Genomic DNA, 21,096 nt, shown 5'->3' with positions numbered 1-21,096 from the left:
CCATCACCCTGGCCCCACAGCCCAATAGGATCCCAATCTTGGCCACCAGCCAGAGTCACCTTGGTTAGTGGTTAAACGATAAAATTGTAATAGTTTAACTGGTTAACTTTTTAAACTGATATTTACATCCCTACTCTACCCAGGGCTAAATTGCATTTTACAAAATGGTGATTTTTCTCTCTACAATTCCTCTAACTAAAGCACCCAAGCAACAGGGGATGTTGACTATAAAGGGACATTTTGAAATGAACTGTTGTACACATTTGACAGCACTCTGCATTAAAAAAGGAGGGGGGAAGATGAAAAATTACTCTTTACCTTTTCTAATTATCTCAGGATCTCACACTTCTGCCTGAAAAGGTTTAAGTTCCTGACGTCTCTTTAAGAAACATCTTCAAATTAGTATACAGTATATCATTTAAACAGTTGACTGTGGTCACTCCCTGGCTGGTGGAGCTGCAGTTGGGTCCCTCCTCCAGGCTGGCAGGGGGCAGCTGAGACTGTGGCTGCATCACAGCTGCAGGCCAGGGTCTCAGCTAGGGCCGGATTCCTAGTGGCCTGGGCCTGCCCACTTGTGGCTGAGATCCTTCTGGCCAGCTGGCCGGCCTGCCTACCCACCACAGCTGTGGCTAGGATCCTTCTGGGCCACCCATCTGGCCAGCACAGCCAGGGCTGGAGTCTGGCTGGCTGGCCTGGTGCAGATGGATCTGGTGTCCCTTTTGCCAGCTGACCTGGCACATCTGGAGATGCTCTGGCCACCCTGTTTGGGGTGGCCAAGGTTAACAGTTAAGGTCCACTTAAGAGTAAGCCTACTGCTTACTGTTTAACCATTTCACTTTTCACATTTTCCATTTGTCCTTCACCACTATACTGTCATCTCATGATACTAACAAACATTCTCATATATGTGTTGGCAGAGAATATTTTTTGAGATGCTTATAGCATCCTGTTTGCCTAGGCTACAGGATCTAAAATAGGCCCCTCAGAAACAAAAACATCTGCAAAAAAACAAATAATGTAATTTGTTGTACCAAAGAAGAATTTTCTAGGGCCTTTCTACATTGTTTTAAAATGATACCATGAGTTGGGGAGGTGGGGGGCAGGTGGAACAGTGGGTCAGTGATGATTTAGGTCACGCGTTTAATAGTGTCAAGCTTAGTCCCCATTCACCTACAAACACAAAATCACTACAGAAGTTGGGATAATGTCTCTCTCTGCTTGGAAGAGGACCAGGACCAAAAATCACGGTCCAGTATGGGCTGGGAGTGAGAATACTTGCACTGTATCCAAGCCTAACTAGTGTAATTCATCCGGCATTTCCATATGTGCTAACTTCACTCACCAACATAAAACTGGGATTTTCGACAAGTTTTTTCACAAGGATAAGCATGCTATAAACACAGGTAAAGAGAAGTAAGTTCTTGGATGGCTCAGTGGACCGGAAAGGAGTCACTGATTTAAAACCAGTCCAAAGCAGTAGTGATTGAAAGTCATCACCATCTGATGTCTGTTCAATGATATGTGAAATAAGGCTGTGGTTTCAACCCAGTCCCTAAGAGGGTATTATGTCTTTTATCACACAAATTTTCATAAGAAATGGTATTCTTGTTGTCACCCTGAGCTGGAGCTGGAAGACTAAGAGCTCACTGGGCACAGGTGCTAAGCTCTCCTTTCACCACTAGAGGTGCTCCAGAAGACAGAAGAGAGAACTGGGATTACATCTGGGATGTTCTGTCTAAAGTGTCAAATTCTTTGAATAAAATTCTAGCCCCAGTGATGTCAATGGGAGTTTTGCCATTGCCTTTGATGGACACCAGAAAGATGAGGGCCATTAGTAGGGACAGCTTGCAACTTCACAGGACTCTCAATGAAACTGCAGGCCTGGCTGTCACAGCTGCACATACTGCAACTATGCAAATAGCATGAAACTGACCGGGGGTGGGGGGTAGAGTCCAGAAAAACTATAAAAAGGCAAATACACAGTTCTGGGCCCCACCAGTGTCAGGTCTCTCCTCAGTTGGGGAACAGATCCTTTTCCTGATTTAAGACATTTGTTCCATGCCTATTCTCCTTCCATATGGCAGAGACAACCCTGGGAATGGAAGGGAATTAGATGAGAAAAAAATCCGGCTTTTCAGATTCCCACCAATAGCTGGTAAGGAGCTAAGCCTGCTGCTGCCTCTACTATGTCTCTTTTAAGGATAAACAGGAAATGACACATCTTCCCAAGTCATCACAATGACACCTTATGGAAAATTTACTAAAAACTTGCAGCAGAAGCAGTAATCAGGGCTTTCCTATTCTGACAGCACCAGGCAAATACAGGGCTTGAGAAAGCTACTACAGTATACAAAACGGAGCAATGCCTAAAATAGCTGTGCAGCAAAATTCTAAAATCATGCACCGATTTTTTTCACTAATACACACAATGGCCAAAACTAACTCACTTACAGAGCATATTAAAACTGATGCCAGAAGTTTTTCGCATGGCTGCCTATAATCAGAATTTCATGTATTTTTTAGCTCTGCAAGAGACCAGCATGAATGAGGAGAAGGATGGGACAAAGGGGCTTGGACTCACCGGCTGCAGAGTTTCTTCTTGCCTTCTGTTTTGGCTCTGTCGGTTAATAAAGGAGCGTGTTGAGAGTTTGTAATGGTTCAACAGGCAGATGATCACTATCACCATAACAGTTATCACCACGATTATAATGATTATCTGGACAAACTCCAGTTCAGCTGAAACAATTAAAGGGAGAAAAACCATCAGCCTGGACATATAACATTCATATTTGGAAACAATACTTTGCAAACATTCAGTATCCTATGACAACCGTCTCAAGTTAAAATATCAGTTTTCCCTTTCGCCCCAACAGAATGCAAAAAGGACATTTAAGCACTGAGTTTAGGCCATTGGGTAGCTATAAATCAAAACTTATGAGACGTCTCTCAATTCAGCATCCTCATGTAATTCTTCCCATAGAAGTAGCAGAGCAGACATGGTCTTTTGGAAAATACAGTGACCCCACTGGAAAAAGCTAACACCCTACAGTGTGAGGACAACCCTAGGACCTCCAGCAGCATCAGGCTGGTACTGCAGAGAGTGGTATCAAGACTTTGTTTCCATGATCTGTCAAGGTAACCATTCACAGCTAGTAGAACATAATTGAAAAAATTGAAGTCTCTGGGAAAAGCCCAGCCTTTAGCTTGATCTGCTAATTCACAGGAAAAATACAAAGTGCTCAGTCTTCAAGTGGATTTTTAAGTTGAGTTCCAGGGTTCTGCTACCCCAAACCTATGCTAAGTCCAACATGGTTAAGTGTGAAACCCAGCACAAACAACATTGGTGAAATGCTGCTATTTATAATGGAAAAATTTTAAAATGTATCATTTTAGCGCCCCCCCCCAAAAAAAAAAAACAACACTACCTAGCACCACCAAAAAATTGTTACTGAGAGCCCTCAACTGCCCTCACGCACATCCATGCAACCTCGCTGGCTATAGTGGAGCAGCACAGATGTGACTAAAGGACTTACTGGCTATAGACTAAAGGGAAGAATTTGCCCTTAGGAGTTATGCCTTTGCTGACATTTCTATGGAAACAGTGCATCACTCACAAGGGATGCTCTAATCTTAAAAGAGAATGTCTAGTCTATGGGAGCAATCTTTGGCTGCCACGAAGGTAAAAAAGGGAAGAGAGCACTTTTGAAAAATGACACCATGATTTAGATGCCTAAATATGGACTTAGAGCCTAAATTTAGGCTCTCAGTTTCAAAAAGCTTGGCCAGGCAAAACTGATGTGACCAAAGTTAAAAAGCAGAAATTTAAATGCCCTATTAAAAAAGGACTTATTTCTTTTTTATATTTTTTCTTTCCAAGTGTGATTTTTAAAGCCGACTTAAAGGAGGATTACTATTTTTTTTCCAAGCTGCCCTATATTTGAAATTAAAGCAGACCAAGCTTTTTAGGTTTCCCAGGTCTAAACTCTCTTTCAAACAAAACCATCACAAATCTTCAAGAAATGTAAACAGGCAAGCACCCTGCAGGCCTGTCAGTACTATCATGTAGTGATACCTGCTATATCTGCCTGTGCTACAAGGGTTTGATACTTCTAAGTCATGAGTGAACAAAAGGGGATGCAAACAGAAGTCTAGCAGCTTAATTTCCTTGCTAATTACACTCAGTGTAATTGATATTATTCCAAGATTTAAAGATCCTATAACCATGCAATTACATGTTAATTTCATTTTTCTTTTCCATTAAGTATATGCCATTCATTAACAACAAAATCAGCTCCTACACACACTTGCATCCTTCAGTCTTTTCCATCCTCCCATTACTCCTGCTAAGAACTCCACATACAGCAATCAGTTTGGCATTTTTTCCTCGGGTTATTGTACTGATGGCTAAAAGCCCAGAACACAGAAATTACTTAGGTGTTTTAGGGTAAAACTGGTTTGACGCAGGTCACAAATGCAGGCTATAAACTTGCAACAGAAGATAGGTGGTGTACTAAGAATATATAAAAGCTAGGTACTTGAACATCCTCATATCCACAACCCCCATACACACCTTTTTTGGCTCTACAATACTCAATTATTGTGGAAACTCTGAGGCTGGTGCTAAAGGGCAATGTGCAAAATGAGTAATGTTGATTACTTTCCTAGAACATGGAGATCACAGGAATGACATGTTAGTGCCATGTCTGCCATGGGTTAAGACTTCCAATTTTATCATGGGCCCAGAATTTCTATGAAGGGGCAGTAAGTGCCTCCTTGCTCTGAATAAATGTATTGGGATCTGAAGCATCTGAGAGACTTGCAAAATGAAAAAAATACAATGAAAATATGACCACATATAATAAAGCTGCAGTATACTCTATTACAGCATGAACATGGAAACTCTTTCCAAATGTGGCTTTGTGAGACAAAAATGAAAAAACAGAACATAAGAAAACTTCCCATTAGATTTTTCAAAGTCGGCATTTGCTTTTCAAGGGCGGGGGAGAAGATATTTAATCTTTTCCTGTACCCCATTTGCCCCCTACTAATTATAAGAACAGAGGAAAAAGAACAATAGCACAAATAGCTCACATTCATTGACACAACACATGGCAACTAGTGGAGTTTGTGATGTTTGCTAACATACAGTCACATCATATATTCCCCCTTGGCCCCAGCTCCACAGTTAATAGCAAATGTGAAAGGCACCTCCACCCTAACCACCATCGCCACCCACATCCCCTAGTAAAGTTTTTCTTCAAAAACTGAACATGGGAAAAATTGTATCTACCCACCCACACAGAGGCATAAAGGAGACGAGATCAATAATACAGTTTTTCCAGGGGAATTTTGCTTTACTTCACAAACATGCAGAAAAAAGTCATTATGCATTTAGTGAAAACACCTTCCTAGGAGAATAAAAGTTAAGAACAGAAGAGGTGATAAATTAGCTTATTTGGTTCATGTGGGCAGAAATGCCAGGACCATTTTCCTAAAGAGCTAGTTATACAAACAACTATGTGCATATACAATAGACTCCTTTCAATTTGTATACCTCAGTTTAAAAGAGTAGCTCTGATACAGCAATACTGGCAAATCAGGCAGAAGTTAGAGATTACATTTAAAATAAATCTAATTCATAAAAGTATTTAAAATAAATTATTTAAAAATATAACTAAAAACTGGAGTACCTCTTTCCAATAACAGGTCTTTTAACTGAGCATCCTTCAATGTTGTGCTGTTACGCTGTTCACTGGACATAATCGTGTCCTCTGGAAAAGGGATTCAATCTCTCTGTGAACCCCCCAGCAAACCCGTCATCACCAGTTAGCCTCAGGTAGATTCCATGCGTGAGGCAAATATCCTCTGGAGGCTGCTCACTCAAGAGTCGCACAGTTACAGCTAGCTTATTTTCTGTCTGTCTCTGTGTGTTTCTCACTCCAATGTATATCAGCAGGGCCCAGCCCAGGTGCGAGACAAAATGCTGTGGCTCAGACCGCAGACTGTGGCTACCAATTATCAACTGCCATCAGCAGAAAGCAACATGTAATGTAACAGGAACTTGGTGCTGTTGTAGAAACTGATCGTCGCTCCAAGGCCTCATATCTTCAGGCCAGCTGAAATGGACTTTTACTCTTACTTACTTAACATGTACTTGCACAGACAGCGTGTGAATTCATATATATATATATGTATATAAAATACACACACACACACACACACACACAGAGAGATAAAGACAAGAGAAGAGGCAGCATTTCAGCTCTTAGTAGTAAAATCTTTTTGCTTCAGACTAAAGGGTAAACGAAAAATGGTTTTAAAAAATTACACAATCTGTACAGTTCAACCAAAGTGTTTTTTCCCTTAATCCCTATCAGAAGCCTTGTGCTGTGTAGGCCTGGAGGGGAAGGAAATGGGAGGAGGGGAGGAAAGGAAGAAAGCAAGCGAGCAAGAGAGTACAGAGAGAGAGAAGTCAAAGAATGATGCATATCTTACCAGCACCACACACATAACAGCCTCATCACTGTGCTGACTTGCTCTTTAAACCAAGAGCAGTTGACGCTCAGAGGCTTCTAATTCTTCCGCATTTCTGATCCAGCACAATATGTGCGTCATGCCATGCCCAGAACAGTGCACTCACTACTTTAGTCAAGACGGCTAAAGCTCCCTCCCTCTGTCTCTCTCTGCCAGACGTCTCCAATCATTGGGAGTTGCTAACACATGCTCTTTTAACTAAGCTCTGTGTTGGAAACTGAGGATGTCACAAGCACACTAAGAAACTTACACCCACCAAGACACACACATACACACACTCTTTCACTCATTCTCCTACTGTATGGTACTAATGTAAATATAGTGAAGCCAGGACCTAGATAAAAGCACTCAGCTGTGGATCTTGCCTCTCCGTCGTACTCTCTGAACAATACAGTCATTTTCTCTGAGACGTCTCAAGTGAAATAATATTAAAACACTTTTTAAAATTTAAATTGGGTATGATACTTATTACATTCTATTCAGCCATTTTATTATTTCTGATTTTTCAATACTTTCCCTTTGTACATTTTGAGTGGTTCTAAATTTATACCTGTCAGCTGTTGAAAAAAAGAACACACCCATTTAAAGCAACGTATTTGCTATTTTTCTTCTCAATCCATCCAGATTGTGCTCTCTGTCCAGCTCATTTCAATGGACTTAAGTGGTGTTACTAAAGCCATTTATTCCCAAAGGTACTCATCCCATGCCTTTCCAAGGCTGGCAGATACAGAAACATACAAAAGACAGCTTTAGAAACTATGGCTACGTCTACACGTGAAGCCAACATCGAAATAGCTTATTTCGATGTAGCAACACGTCCTCCAGGGCTGGCAACGTCGATGTTCAACTTCGATGTTGCGCGGCACCACATCGAAATAGGTGCTGCGAGGGTACGTCTACACGCCAAAGTAGCACACATCGAAATAAGGGTGCCAGGCACAGCTGCAGACAAGATCACAGGGCGGACTCAACAGCAAGCCGCTCCCTTAAAGGGCCCCTCCCAGACACAGTTGCACTAAACAACACAAGATACACAGAGCTGACAACTGGTTGCAGACCCTGTGCCTGCAGCATGGATCCCCAGCTGCCGCAGCAGCAGCCAGAAGCCCTGGGCTAAGGGCTGCTGCCCACGGTGACCATAGAGCCCCGCAGGGGCTGGAGAGAGAGCATCTCTCAACCCCCCAGCTGATGGCCGCCATGGAGGACCCGGCAATTTCGACGTTGCGGGATGCGGATCGTCTACACGGTCCCTACTTTGACGTTGAACGTCGAAGTAGGGCGCTATTCCGATCCCCTCATGAGGTTAGCGACTTCGACGTCTCGCCGCCTAACGTCGAAGTTAACTTCGAAATAGCACCCGACGCGTGTAGCCGCGACGGGCGCTATTTCGAAGTTAGTGCCACTACTTCGAAGTAGCGTGCACGTGTAGACACAGCTTATAGCTGCAATTTTATTGTGTTGTAGTTAGAATCATAGCGTGATTATGGCTTACAAAAAACAGGGACATACCCTGGCATAATACTGCCAAAGAACAACCATCATGAGCATGGTTTTGTAACTGAAATAAAGGTTATGTTTCATTTTTTAGATTTGGATATCAGTTACCAAAGTGAATCTGACCTTTGTAAATGAAATAAAGCTTTCCAAATTCAAAGGAGGGGGAGAGAGGGAAAATAGTACAGGTTGGACCTCTCTAGTCTAGCACTGTCTGATCCAGATACATCTGTGGTCCGGCATGATTTCAGTTAACTGGATGTCCAATTATCATGTGTGGGCCAAGTTTCCCAGAGCCCCATAACGTTTGTTTACAGCTACCAGCTCTCACTCTCAGTGTTTGGTGCTGCTATTTAGCTGTAATTTACTACTAAATATCTTCTAAGAACCCAGTAAGCAGTGGAAATGTTGGTAATCCTGCTAGATAAAATTGACCTCCTGTGGTTAGGCAAATTCCTTCGTTTTGGTACCTGTCAGGTCCTAAGGGTGCGGGACTAGCAGGGTTCAACCTGTCATTTCTACCCACAGTCCAAAAACAAAGTTTTGACATGGCTTGTTCTCGATACTGCTTGTATGTGCACACATGCAGTAAATATTTAAAAACAGTATTTTACTCCTGGCGGATATACTGGCTGACATATGGTTGTCCTCTAGTGATTATTCAGCTCAACATTTTAAAAAAATGTTTAAAGAACCCCCAAAATATGCCTGCATAGCCAATTTGCTCAGTCCTCCTTCCTTCTATTACTAATATTATTTATTTGTATTGAAGCAGTGACTAGCTGCACCACCCACGACCGATTCTCTGTCACGCTAGACACTGTTCAAACACAGAGTGTGAGGCAATCCCTAACTGACCATCTCACCATCCAAACAGACAAGACAGACAAGATCAGGACAGGAAACAGAGGCAGGGAGAAAATAAGCAATCTGCTCAAAGTCACACAACAGATCAATAAGACTGGATGTAGAACAGGTCTCCCGCTCACTGGAAACAGAACAGGTCTTCTGAGCATAACACCTCCCTGATTGCCTGGATTTGTAGTTTATTAGTACTAATTTTTTTTTATGTGCTGACATTCAATACAGCCAGTCATCTGACCCCAACTTTAAAAATGTCAAGGATTCATCTTGCTTAGAATATATATACTCACACAAAGCCACATACCTCTGTGTGTGTGTGTGTACAAACACACTCACGAGCTGCAGCCCAACTTCATAGAATCATAGAACACTAGAACCAGAAGGGACTTTGAGAGGCCATCAAGTCCAGTTCCCTGCCCTCTTGGCAGGAACAAGCTAATCTAATCCGCTCTTAAAAATCTCCAGTAATGGAGATTCCACAACCTCCCTAGGTAATTTATTCCAGTGTTTAACCACCATGACAGGAATTTTCTCCTAATGTCCAACCTAAACCTCCCTTGCTGCAATTTAAGCCCATTGCTCCTTGTCCTATCCTCCAAGGCCAAGGAGAACAATTTTTCTCCCTCCTCCTTGTAACCCTCTTTAAGGTACCTGAAAACTGCTATCATGCCCCCTCTAAAGTCTTCTCTTTTCTAAACTAAACAAGCCCAGTTCTTTCAGTCTTCCCTCATAGCTCATGTTCTCTAGACCTTTAATTATTCTTGTTGCTCTTCTTTGGACCTTCTCCAATTTCTCCACAACTTTCTTGAAATGTGGTGCCCAGAACTGGACACAATACTTCAACTGAGGCCTAATCAGCACAGAATAGTGCAGAAGAAAGACCTCTCGTGTCTTGCTCACTACACTCCTATTAATGCATCCCAGAATCTTGTCTGCATTTTTTGGAACAGCATTACATTGTTGACTCATATTTAGCTTGTGGTCCACTATGACCCCTAACTCCCTCTCCCCAGTACTCCTTCCTATACAGTTGATTCCCATTCTACAGGTATGAACCTGATTGTTTCTTCCTAACTGGAGAACTTTGCATTTGTCCTTATTAAATTTCATCCTGTTTACCTCAGACCACTTGTCCAGTTTGTCCCAGATCATTTTGAATTATGACCCTATCCTTCAAAGCAGATGCAATCTCTCCCAGCTTGGTATCATCTGCAAACTTAATAAGTGCACTCTCAATGCCCATATCTAAATCACTGATGAAGATATTGAATAGAACTGGTCCCAGAACAGATCCCTGAGGAACCCCACTTGTTATGCCCTTCCAGCGTGACTGCGAATCATTAACAACTACTCTATAAGAATGGTTATCCAGCCAGTTGTGCACCAACCTTATAGTGGCCCCATCTAAGTTGTATTTGCTTACTTTATTGATAAGAAGATCATGCAAGACCATGTCAAACGCCCTATGAAAGTCTAGGTATACCTCATCCACCACTTCTCCCTTATCCACAAGACTTGTTATCCTGTCAAAAAAAGCTATCAGATTGGTCTGGCATGAGTTAGTCTTTACAAATCCATGCTGGCTTTCACCTATCAGCTTATTTTCTTCCAGATGTTTGCAGATGAATTCCTTAATTATTTGCTCCATTATCTTTCCCAACACAGAAGTTAAACTGACTGGTCTGTAGTTTCCTGGGTTGTTCTTTTTTCCCTTTTTATAGATGGGCACTATATTTGCCCTTTTCCAGTCTTCTGGAATTTCTCCCAACTTCCAAGACTTTTGAAAGATGATAACTAACAGCTTGGAAACCTCCTCTATCAGCTCCTTAAGCATTCTAGGATGTATTTCATCAGGCCCTGGTGACTTCCAGACATCTAATTTTTCTAAGTAATTTTTAACTTGCTCTTTTTTTATTTTATCCTCTGAACCTACCCCCTTCCCACTAGCATACATTATGTTAGGCATTTCTGCATTAGCTTTCTTGGTGAAGACAAAACAAAGACGTCATTAAGCACCTCTGCCATTTCCAAGTTTCCTGATATTGTTTCTCCCTCCTCACTAAGTAGTGGGCCTACCCTGTCCTCGGTCTTCCTCTTGCCTCCAAAATATATATAGAATGACTTCTTGTTACCCTTTATGTCTCTAGCTAGTTTAAGCTCGCTTTGTGTTTTGGCCTTTCTAATTTTGCCCCTGTGTACATGTATTGCTTGCTTATATTCATCTTTTGTAATCTCTCCTAATTTTAACTTTTTATATGACTCCTTTTTGAGTTTAAGATCCTGCAAAATCTCCTGGCTAAGCCAAGGCGGTCTGTTACCACCACTTCCTATTTTTCCAGTACTGCAAACAGTAATGCGCTACAGTAGTAGAAACAGAGGGAAGTAATATATTACAGGTCAACTTAAATTTGGAATCTTATAACTGACTTTAAGGAGTTAATTAAATAGATTGCACAAAATATGATCACTGAACTTAAATTTTAAAATGACAAAGCTGATTTTAGACAACCTTGGTTTAAAAATAAGCAACTGCTTTCAATATATGTGTCTCAAGTTTGAAGGGGTTTCTCTTCCAATGTAGAATAACTGCTTTTACCATAGTAGGAATGAGATGTACAGAAAGTGTGATATGTCAGTTTTGCCTATGCATTAAAATATTGTACTTCCCTGCCCTGCCTTAAAAAAAAACAACAACATGAATAAACTGTTATTGGGCAAAGTCACACACCACCTACATGGCAAACAGCTATCAACTATTATATCTACAAGTTCTATAACAAGATCTTCAAGAAGGTCCTCAGAATAATACTGTATTAATGAACTATGTATTAAGGAATCCTGAAGTGTGTCTTTGTTCTGAGCCATTAGAGACTATAAACAACTGAGTAGCTTTCACTAGACATCTTGTAAGAGAGACCCTTCCATGGGACTGGTGGACCTACTATATTCTTCCATTCCTTTTTATTTGAACAAGGGGTTCTGCAGTGCACTGTATGACTGGAACATATTTTTGGATGAAAGTACACTGAAGAAGGCAGTAGCATATTGAATCCTCATGTTTCTCATCAAAGAGCCACTACAAGCCTAGCATGCTAATGACAAAAGCAAAATCTAATTAAACCCAATATGGTGTCACTGAAATTGTAAAGAGTGTTGACTGATCTGTCTCTACATTCAGTCTTACCTTACAAAAATCCAAAGATGGTGCTTGTAAGAGGATTTTGGGCAGGTAAGTCTCCCCAAAATAAAAAGGCTTGCAATGAAGTAGGAATATGACAGGTGCAGATCACCTCCCTTTGGAGCTGTGGTGTCCAACATGGTAGCCACCAGCCACGTGTGGCCAGCTGGATGGTTGAGTGGGTGGCTAGAACACAAAATATATTTTCAGAATACTGTGGCTAGTTCACTAGAACAGTATGGTGGCTACTGCTTCAGAACTGGCTGGATGCCAGAGCTTGGAGTAACACCAGCCTTCATACTGCAAGAGTGCTAGAAGCTCCCTAGAAGTTGGGGGGAGCCACTGCTGCCTGGATGGTGGTCCCCCCAGACACCCTCCCCTTAAGGGTGAGTGACTGGGGTGGGGATGGAGAGGACAGAGCGATGGTAGGGCCTCAGGAGGAGGAGTGGAGCATGAGTGGAGCATGAGCAGGGCCTCGGAAATGAGGAGAAGGTGCAGGGGAGGGGCCCACAGTCTGGCTGCCAAAATCCACTCTCAACTGCTAGCGAGCTTTTAGCACTCCTGGGAATAGTGTTCCTAAACAAAAGACTCAGAAGCTGCCTATGGAATAATCCCTAACAGAACCCACAGGATCAGAAACTGTCTTCTTGGTTTACAAACATGAGAGATATTATTCTCCTAACCATAACAGAACAGTTTCATTTGGAAACCTACAGGCAAATAGCTCATTTGATATTAGCTACCTGTGGATGCTGCATAACACCAGGTTCTGTGGGGACATCACTTACTGTAGCTCAGTTCTTGATAACTTTCTAACTGGCTCTTATTTTTATGCTTTCCAAACCTCAATAAAGCTTTTAAAAGTATTTAAAGTACTAAATCAAATATTTTTAAAAAATATATTCACTGAAGTGCAAAAGTTTAAAATGGTGTTATTCACCATGGTGGAAATTCATCCCTATGTTGAGGGCTTAAGTAGAAAATGTAAACAGTTCATAAGACTTAGGCTCTGCACTGGGGTGAATTTCACTTCATTTGTGCTATGAAATATTTAATATACACTTGGATAACTTGAGCAAAGAAAGCCAAATTAGGCTGGCATAATGACAGCATTATTAGTTACATCTCTGTCTATGGCCCCTTTTCGTCTCAAGAGATGGTGGTTAGCAGCGGCAGTGAGGATCTGTGGGCAGTGTTTGAGTCTGCAGCTTCTCTCATGGCTTATCTTTCCAACACTGGATTTGCATGGTCAATTGCAGTAACCACATATCTATTTCTGAATTCTTGAGTCTGAGAGCTTTTCCTTCTCAGACCAAGTTTCTTTGCATGGCTTGCACGTATACTACCAAAGGATGATGTGCCGTCATAGCAATTGTCGCCAGGTATTTCAATCTGTTGATGTAGATTCTCAGGATTTTGGATCGATATTGAATTTTTTCATGGTGTTTTTGCATGTATCCTTGAATCCCTGCTTTGGTCTTCCTCTTGTTCTCAACCCACATGACAGTTCACCAAACAGGATTTCTTTGGGAAGACATTCATCACCCATTCTTCTCACAAGACCAAGCCATTGTAGTCTTCTTCTGTTGAGGATTGCTATAAGGCTGGGTATGCCAGATCTGGACAGGACATCTGCATTTGAAACTTTATCCTGCCAGTTTATATTCAGAATTCTGTGGATGCAGCGAAGATGGAAGCTGTTCAGTTTTTTTTTTCCTGATTTGAGTAGGTGGTCCATGCCTTGGAACCATATAGCAGGATACTCAATACATGTGCCTGGTAGATTATTATCTTTGTTTTCACTGTCAACAAAGGATTGACATCTTAGGATTGTTCCATGCTCGTTTCATAAGTCTGCCAAAAATAGTAGCTGCCTTCTTGATTCTGATGTTTAGTGCTTCATCCATGGATAGGTTTGTGGTGAGAGTAGATCTAAGGTAACAGATCTACTGGGCTGTTATCCAGAATTACATTGAGTCATTGAGGTATACCTTGAGTGAATGCAACAGTTTTCTTCATGTTTATGTCAAAGGAAAACAACTTGCAGGCTCTGGCAGAGAATCCATCAGTGACTGCAGCGTGTCTTTATTATGAGCGATGAGAGCTGCATCATCTGTAAAGTGGATTTCCCTAATGAGGACTTTCTTGACCTTAGTTTTCGCCTTGAGTCTTGCCAGGTTGTGGAGAGAGCCATCTAATCTTGGGTGGAGAAATTCATGCCTGCGTGAATTCTGAAATGTGCAATTTAGTAGAACTGAGAAGAATATGCTGAAGAGTGTAGGGGCAAGAACACACCATTGTTTGACTTTGCTGTTCATTACAAACAGTTCTGATGTAGATCCATCATACTGCACTGTTGCTTTCATGTTTTCATAAAGGGATGTTATGAGCTTGAGTGGGGTTTGTGGCCAGCCAAGCTTGGTTAATACTCTGTACAGTTTTGATCACACTGTGCAAGAAAAGGGACAAGAGGACAAACTCACTTCATGGCTTAAGCCATCTTCTTGTGGTGTACAGACCTCTCTTGTAGGACCTCCATCCAAGGGAGGTGAGCTTATGTAGTAGAAACCTGCAACAAACATGTCCCTCCCAGGTGAGATTAGGATATCAGTGCTTCTCAGTAGGCTGGCAGAATTGACTCAGAAGGGTACATGGGCAGCCTCTGGTTCGGAGTCATTTAGATTCTTGGCAATCACCTAACCATCCCTTTCTACCCACCCTTCTCTACGCTGGATTCCCACTTCCCTGCACCATATTTGGTAAATCTGGCCCTGAAGTCCACACACTAGATACAACATACAGAGAAATTTCTTGTATCATGTGGAAAGGAAAAAACATTTTTCTTGTTCAGAAGGTATTCAGACTGCATATTCCGGGGCCACTGTGTTTTTCACATTTGCTTTTTCACATTAATTTTATTTTGGTTCCATGTGATTGGGGGAAAGTGAACAGATAGCATGAGTGTGATATTAGTGACACATGCCGAAAGAAGTGAATTTGGAGGAGGAATTTAAAAGCAGGTGAGGGCACAGATCTCTAAATTAGCTTGCCAGTAAAGCAGTTCTTTGTTCTACATTAATAGGAAAAACATGAAAATTGATTTTGGATTTTAAAAACATCATTCATTTCAAGCCTCGGTTAAAAAGCTACCTACAGATCATGTTTCCTAGACATGGAAAGCTGCGCTTGATGCACAGTCCCAATGCCCACATGACTTATGTGCAGGCCATACAAGATTTTGCTTTGTTTTCCTGTAGTGGACCAAGTAATCAAAATAGCACATGGAATCATAACATGCCACTGTAAATATTAATCTAAATAGCACTCTAACTATCAATAACTGTCTCTGTAAAATTCTCTGGACCAATAGCCATACACCATCAACAACCAAGACCTGTGACAACTGACTCACCAACTTCCTGCCAAAGAAGAAATCGGGAAGAGAAGATAGCTATCCACTGAAAATACCCTCAAAAACCAACTACAGTAGAACCCTGAGATACGCATATTTGTCTTGCGTGTACCTTGGGTTAACGTGACTTTGAGTGGCAGGAAGCTGGTGCTTTGACAGTGATAATTTGTTCAGGGCTATTCAAACTGAAAATATTCTTAAAGAGGCAGTTGAGATTCAAAATTCTGTGCAGGGATCAGTTACGTTAAACATCAGTATACAGTGACTTCCACTTAATTCAATCATATGTTAATTCAATCCTCCATTTAATGCCATTAAAACCTCGAGAACGAAATCATCTGTACTGAAAATAGCACAACTCTTTCCGTCCTTCATTTTACTCATATTTCACTGCTTTTTGCGTGTTTGATTTACTAATCTAATCATCAGTTGTAGAAGCAGGTTTTATAAATATCAGGAAATGCCCAACTGAACTCAAGAAGGAGAAATAGTAACAATAATATAGAATGGAAAGAAAAAATGTGTTCTTCAGAAATGTGCCCTGACAATAAATACAATGCTGTTCTATGCAAGTCATGGACTTAGTTGTGCTGACCTTCTATGATTTGGCTTGGGAACTTAACAGTTCAGTTCACAGGAACACAATGGAAGTGCTCAACCTTAGCCCAAACTCCCACCGTTCTCAGGCTACATCTACACTACAAAATAAAGTCAAATGTAATCAAGTCAACTTTGTAACACTATATTTTATAAAGTTGAGTGTCCACACTTGCTCACAAAGTCAACTTTGTGCCTCCCCACTAAATCGGCAAAGTTCAACGGTTGCAGCAGTGCTTTGTGAGTATCTATCCCACAGTTCCTTCAGCCCTGTTAGATTCTGGGTATTTTTGATGGTACATTATGGGAGAAAAATGGCCCACAACTAGTTGTGGGTGTGTGATGTCATCTTCCCAGACTGCACCATCCTCATTCCCCTCTCACTGAAAGCAAACGGTCATTTTTCAGAAGGAAAGAAGGAAAAGTAGGAAATCCCAGGCAAAAGAAAACCAAACATGTGGGCTTCAGAAGGTGAAGTGCTTTTAGCAAATGTGCTTAGGGAGCACCCAGATGACTGAACCATAGCAAGCACCAGCTGTCAACAGCTGTTTACCACGTCAACAGGTTGCTCAACTAGTTTTCTCCTGTTGAAAAAACACCAGCCAGTGGAAGAAACTGGAACCATGTGACTAGGGAAAGACTTCATACCATTTACAAAGAAAAAGAAAGCAGGGAATCCCAAGGGAAAAACCTGCAAACAGGTGGGCTTCAGGAGCTGAAGCACCCTTCACAAATGTGCTCTGGGAGCACCTAGCTGACCAGGCCAATTCAACAGTTTGCTCAAATAATCTCGCCCATGAGGTCCACATGACTGAGGAAAGAAGGAAAAGTAGGGAGAGAAGCACAAAGTGAAGCACCCAGATGATCAGTGGGAGCACCCAGCTGACTGTACCATGTACCCATGGTGCCCATAGGGGGAACAAACTGACTGCATACAACTAGGAAAAGAGCTGTGGAAGGACCCAGCTGACTGTGACTGACCCAGCCAGCCCCTGAAAATATTTGCTCCTGGGGGAGCCATCCCCCCCATGTGTGTTGTCTCTCAGGGGACAGCCAGCCCTCAAATATATTTGCTGCTGGGGGAACCAGCCCCCCAGCACTTGGTGAGCCCTGGAAAATGTGAAGCACAGAAGCCTTCACCCTGCATAGGCCAGGACATGTTGCTGTCTGGAAGCACGGTTCGCACTGCACAGCTGGCATATGGTATAGTGGGGCAGGGGCTAGCCACCGGGTGTGGTGAGGTGGGGGCTATCTTGCCAGCTGCACAGCGCCTGTGGGGGAGGGGGGCCTGCCCCGTACAAATGTGAAGCCCAGAAAAGAAGTTTCTCAGCCTCTCCTGCTACATTCTGTGCAAGGAAGAAGCCTTCACCCCACACAGGGCAGGACATGCCGCTGTCTGATAGGCTCCTGTCTGCTCCCCACAGCCAAGCCACCATGTGGTGTGGTGGGACAGGGGCTGGCCAGTCAGCCCAAATGAGATCCTGGCCCTCCTGATGGCTCCATGCTGGGGCTCTCTTTCATGGCTAGATGTGATCGCACGCTGATCATAAAGAAATTGATTCAAATTGCCAGGTTTCCTGTCTCCTACTTCCCACGCACCTGGAGAGCAGGGGACGTGAAAGCAGATGGAAGGTACACATTCTGGGCATCGTGGGATACCACTGGAGGCCAATAAACTCAATTTAAAGTAATGCTCTTTCCACACTAGCATGAATTTGACCTTTTAAATTCGAACTTGGCATTATGCCACATCAGAAGGTCGAAGAGAGAAAGTTGACTTTAGCACCCATTAAAATCGACCTAATGGTATTTGCAGTGAAGGACGTCTCATTGTAAAATCAAGCTAAGTGCCTTAAAATCAACTTTATGCTGTAGTGTAGACATAGCCTTAGAGTGACTCCAGTGAAAAAGGGAATGATTCAGCATTATGTTTCTCTACGGCTCATTCAAGAAGTAGTTATAAGAGGTGAACCAAAGGCTTCATTAAAAACCTGAGAGATCACAGAATATATTACCCTTACATGGAAATAACTTAGATGAGAGTGAAGAGAAGTAGACAGAATTAGCAGCAGGTGCTAGAATGTCTGCATATGCAAGAATCGTCCCCCAACACAAAAACTAAAACTCATGCTGTTGAAATATACGTTGCAAAATAAGCCATTAGCAGTCTTTTACACTCAAAGAGGAATATTCACTGTTTCACTAAAAGGAGACCCTTTGAGACTTCTGAGAGTCTCATGCCAGGTACACTATTCATCTACGTCATCTTGAACTGCCAGCAAACTATCTGGCAGCCAGAGAGAATGGTGAGAAATGGATTGCAAATTAACATGCTATTAAAGTATTTTAATGCTTCCTACCAAGCAACATTAATTGCAAGGTTTCACTGAGTTGGGTGTCGCTGGACCAAAGAGCCGCAGCGGTCAGGGAGCAGGGGCCAGCTGGGCGCCTGGGGCCAGGAGCCCCCACTCAGTCTGGACAGCCACACAGCTGGGCTGGTGATAAGTGAGACTGGCCGTGGCCAGGGAACAGCAGCCAGGGTTGGGAAGCAATCGCTAGGGCTGGGAAACCACAGTCCAGAAGTAACTGGGAAGCCAATAGCCCGTATTTGGCAGCCAGGAAGCCAGTGGCTGAGAAGCATCGGATGGGAAACAGTGTCCAGGACCAGGAATCTGCAGCCAGGCCAGAAAGCCAGCGACTGGGGTGAGAAGTCAGCAGCCTAGTGGCCAAAGCTGGGAAGCCACAGGGGAGGGCTGGGAAGTGGCTGGGGCTGGTGACTGAGAGCAGGCCCACAGCCTGGAGGAGACCCTAGGAGCGGGGCTGAAGGAAGTTGACCTGCCCTAGTCTGGCAGAATCTCTAGTCTGGGACCACTCAGATCCCAAGTGTGCTGGACCAGGGAGGTGCAACCTGTAGTGTAGAGACAAACCCTACCGAATACATTCCCCTCACAGATCCTCCTGAACTGTCCTGTCTGGTGGAGGCAAAATTGCTCAGAGAACTTCTCTTTGTCTGTTTCACATTTGTTGTCTCCCTGAGTAGCTTAGAGAGAAAATGACAAACTTTGTCTATTGCTAAAAGAGGAGTGTTTTGAACTGAGATATTTACCTCACTGTAAATTGCTAGAGGAGTCAAGGTGCGCAGGTGGCTTTTACCTCAGTTTAGCTAGTCAAGATAAACCCTAAGTGGGAGAAACAGTGTTAACCTCAGTTAGTTACACTGAGGTGAACACTAACTGCATCTTCTAGCTACTAGGATTTTATATCAAGACAATTAACTTGAATTTGCTAGCGCAGAGTAAAAGCACCCCCCCGCTTTTTTTTCAGTGAAGACATAGCCTATAGCTCTCCTAATAAGCCTCTGAATTCAACTGCGTATTATTTTTTCTCACAGAAAGGAAAACAACTACAGAGAAATTAAGTGATTTGATAAAAGTCACCCAGCAAGACAGTAGCAGAGCTGGAAACGGAAACCAAAATTCTTGATTCTCCAGTGAATTTATCGGATTTTCTCTCTTCAAGGAAAACTTTACATTTCTATAAAAGGAACAGCTGTTTTTAAAAAATGTGTGGAATTCAGTTATCTTATTTAGACCATAGGCCTGCATATGACTGACTACTCTGTGATTATATGCAGTCAGTGTGATTGTATGTAGAACACAAAAGATACCTCTGCCCTTTCCAATTCCTTAAAGGATAACTCAGTCTTTCTAACTTCAAGGCAAATGTGACTAATTCACAGCAAACCCAAGCCTAAAATCTACAAAAAACAAACAAACAAACAAAAAAGACAAAAAAAAAAAAACAGTTGCCCCAGAACAGAATAAGCAAGCTTTTAGATTGCTGATAATTAGAATAAACTAAAGCTTCAGAAGCAGGTGATGTGATCATCCTGGCAATTACAGAATTCAAAGAATTATTTTATTCTCAGTGATGGTGCGCATGACTTCCAGAACTTCAGGCTCTTTTGTGCCTGGAACACTTAGTTGGGGCCCAGACCAGTACCTCCATCTCATGATTCATTGTATACACAAGTTAAGCATGCAATCTTGGAATGGAGAGGGAAAGGAAAAGGAAAGTTGCAGTGAAACACCATTTTTAAAATTTCTTCTGCTTTGTTTTAGACTCCTTAAGAAACCTTGGGAGGCAAGCACAGAAGATAGAAGAATGAGAAAAGAGAATTACTGATCAGCCAGGTCTTTTGTGTTACAAGCTAAGCATCTGAAAACAAAGTGTATTTAAGTTTAGGAAGTGGCATTACATTTCCAGGAGCAAAGCCATTTGCTTCAGAAACGTTATGAAGATTCCCTCAGGACAAATACAGCATATGCATATGACTGTATTTAAGTGTCAGAGTCATAACAGATTAAGCCTTGCTGATAAAGACTCATTAGAAGAGCTCACTTGGCTTGTTTCTCAGTGATGGGTGAGCACGTCGCAATCCACAGGCTGGGGTCAGCGTTTTCCTCAGATCTGCACAGTGACACTCAGCCCACTGTGCATGCTTGGAGGTAGACGCCGGAGAGCCACACACACACGGGTACACAAGAAGAGCGAAGTTGGGTACTGCTTGCACCTCGTAAAGTTCCAAGAGCTTTTTCCTCAGGCCTGCTCTTGAACACTAAAAGCAGGAGCCAGGGGGAACATGCTGTCTAAACAGAAGGGAACAAATCATTATAAATGCCCAGTCTGATCAATGGTGGTAGAAGCAGAATTTTTTTCAAAACCCACAAAACCCATCCTCAGCTTTTTTTTTTTTTTAATATTTCAAAAGATGAACAAGGCAGTGCATTTGTCCTGATGACAGGACACATAAGTGGTATGACAGACTGGATCAATGAGTGACATTCATTGCCTTTAATCCAGAGTGGGTGATAAAAAAGTGGCAGCCTGCCGCCGCTATATTTACCTGCACCTACTCAGCAGGGAACAGGCAATCACAGGAATGGGAGTAGCTGCACAGTCTGGGACTCCACTTCTTACCAATCCCAATGGCCATGAATAGTGAACCATGGCCAAT

General features: G+C 42.5%; 1 protein-coding gene across 6 annotated transcripts in view; it reads right to left on the bottom strand.

Moving 5' to 3' along the window:
- The window catches only part of LDLRAD4 (low density lipoprotein receptor class A domain containing 4), a 386,231-nt gene that overhangs the window by 17,326 nt on the left and 347,809 nt on the right, over nucleotides 1-21,096 (bottom strand). For 4 of the 6 annotated variants that reach the window (XM_074987501.1, XM_074987502.1, XM_074987503.1 and 1 more), the window contains exon 4: nucleotides 2,582-2,736. In XM_074987501.1, coding sequence (XP_074843602.1) covers nucleotides 2,582-2,736 — 155 coding nt within the window. The other 2 variants (XM_074987506.1, XM_074987505.1) reach the window with 2 other exon arrangements.

Source organism: Carettochelys insculpta, chromosome 2 (genome assembly GCF_033958435.1).
Source record: "Carettochelys insculpta isolate YL-2023 chromosome 2, ASM3395843v1, whole genome shotgun sequence".
Taxonomy (NCBI): Eukaryota; Metazoa; Chordata; order Testudines; family Carettochelyidae; genus Carettochelys; species Carettochelys insculpta.
The sequence above is the reverse complement of the archived record's forward strand: the minus strand, read 5'-3'. Positions and strand labels throughout refer to the sequence as shown.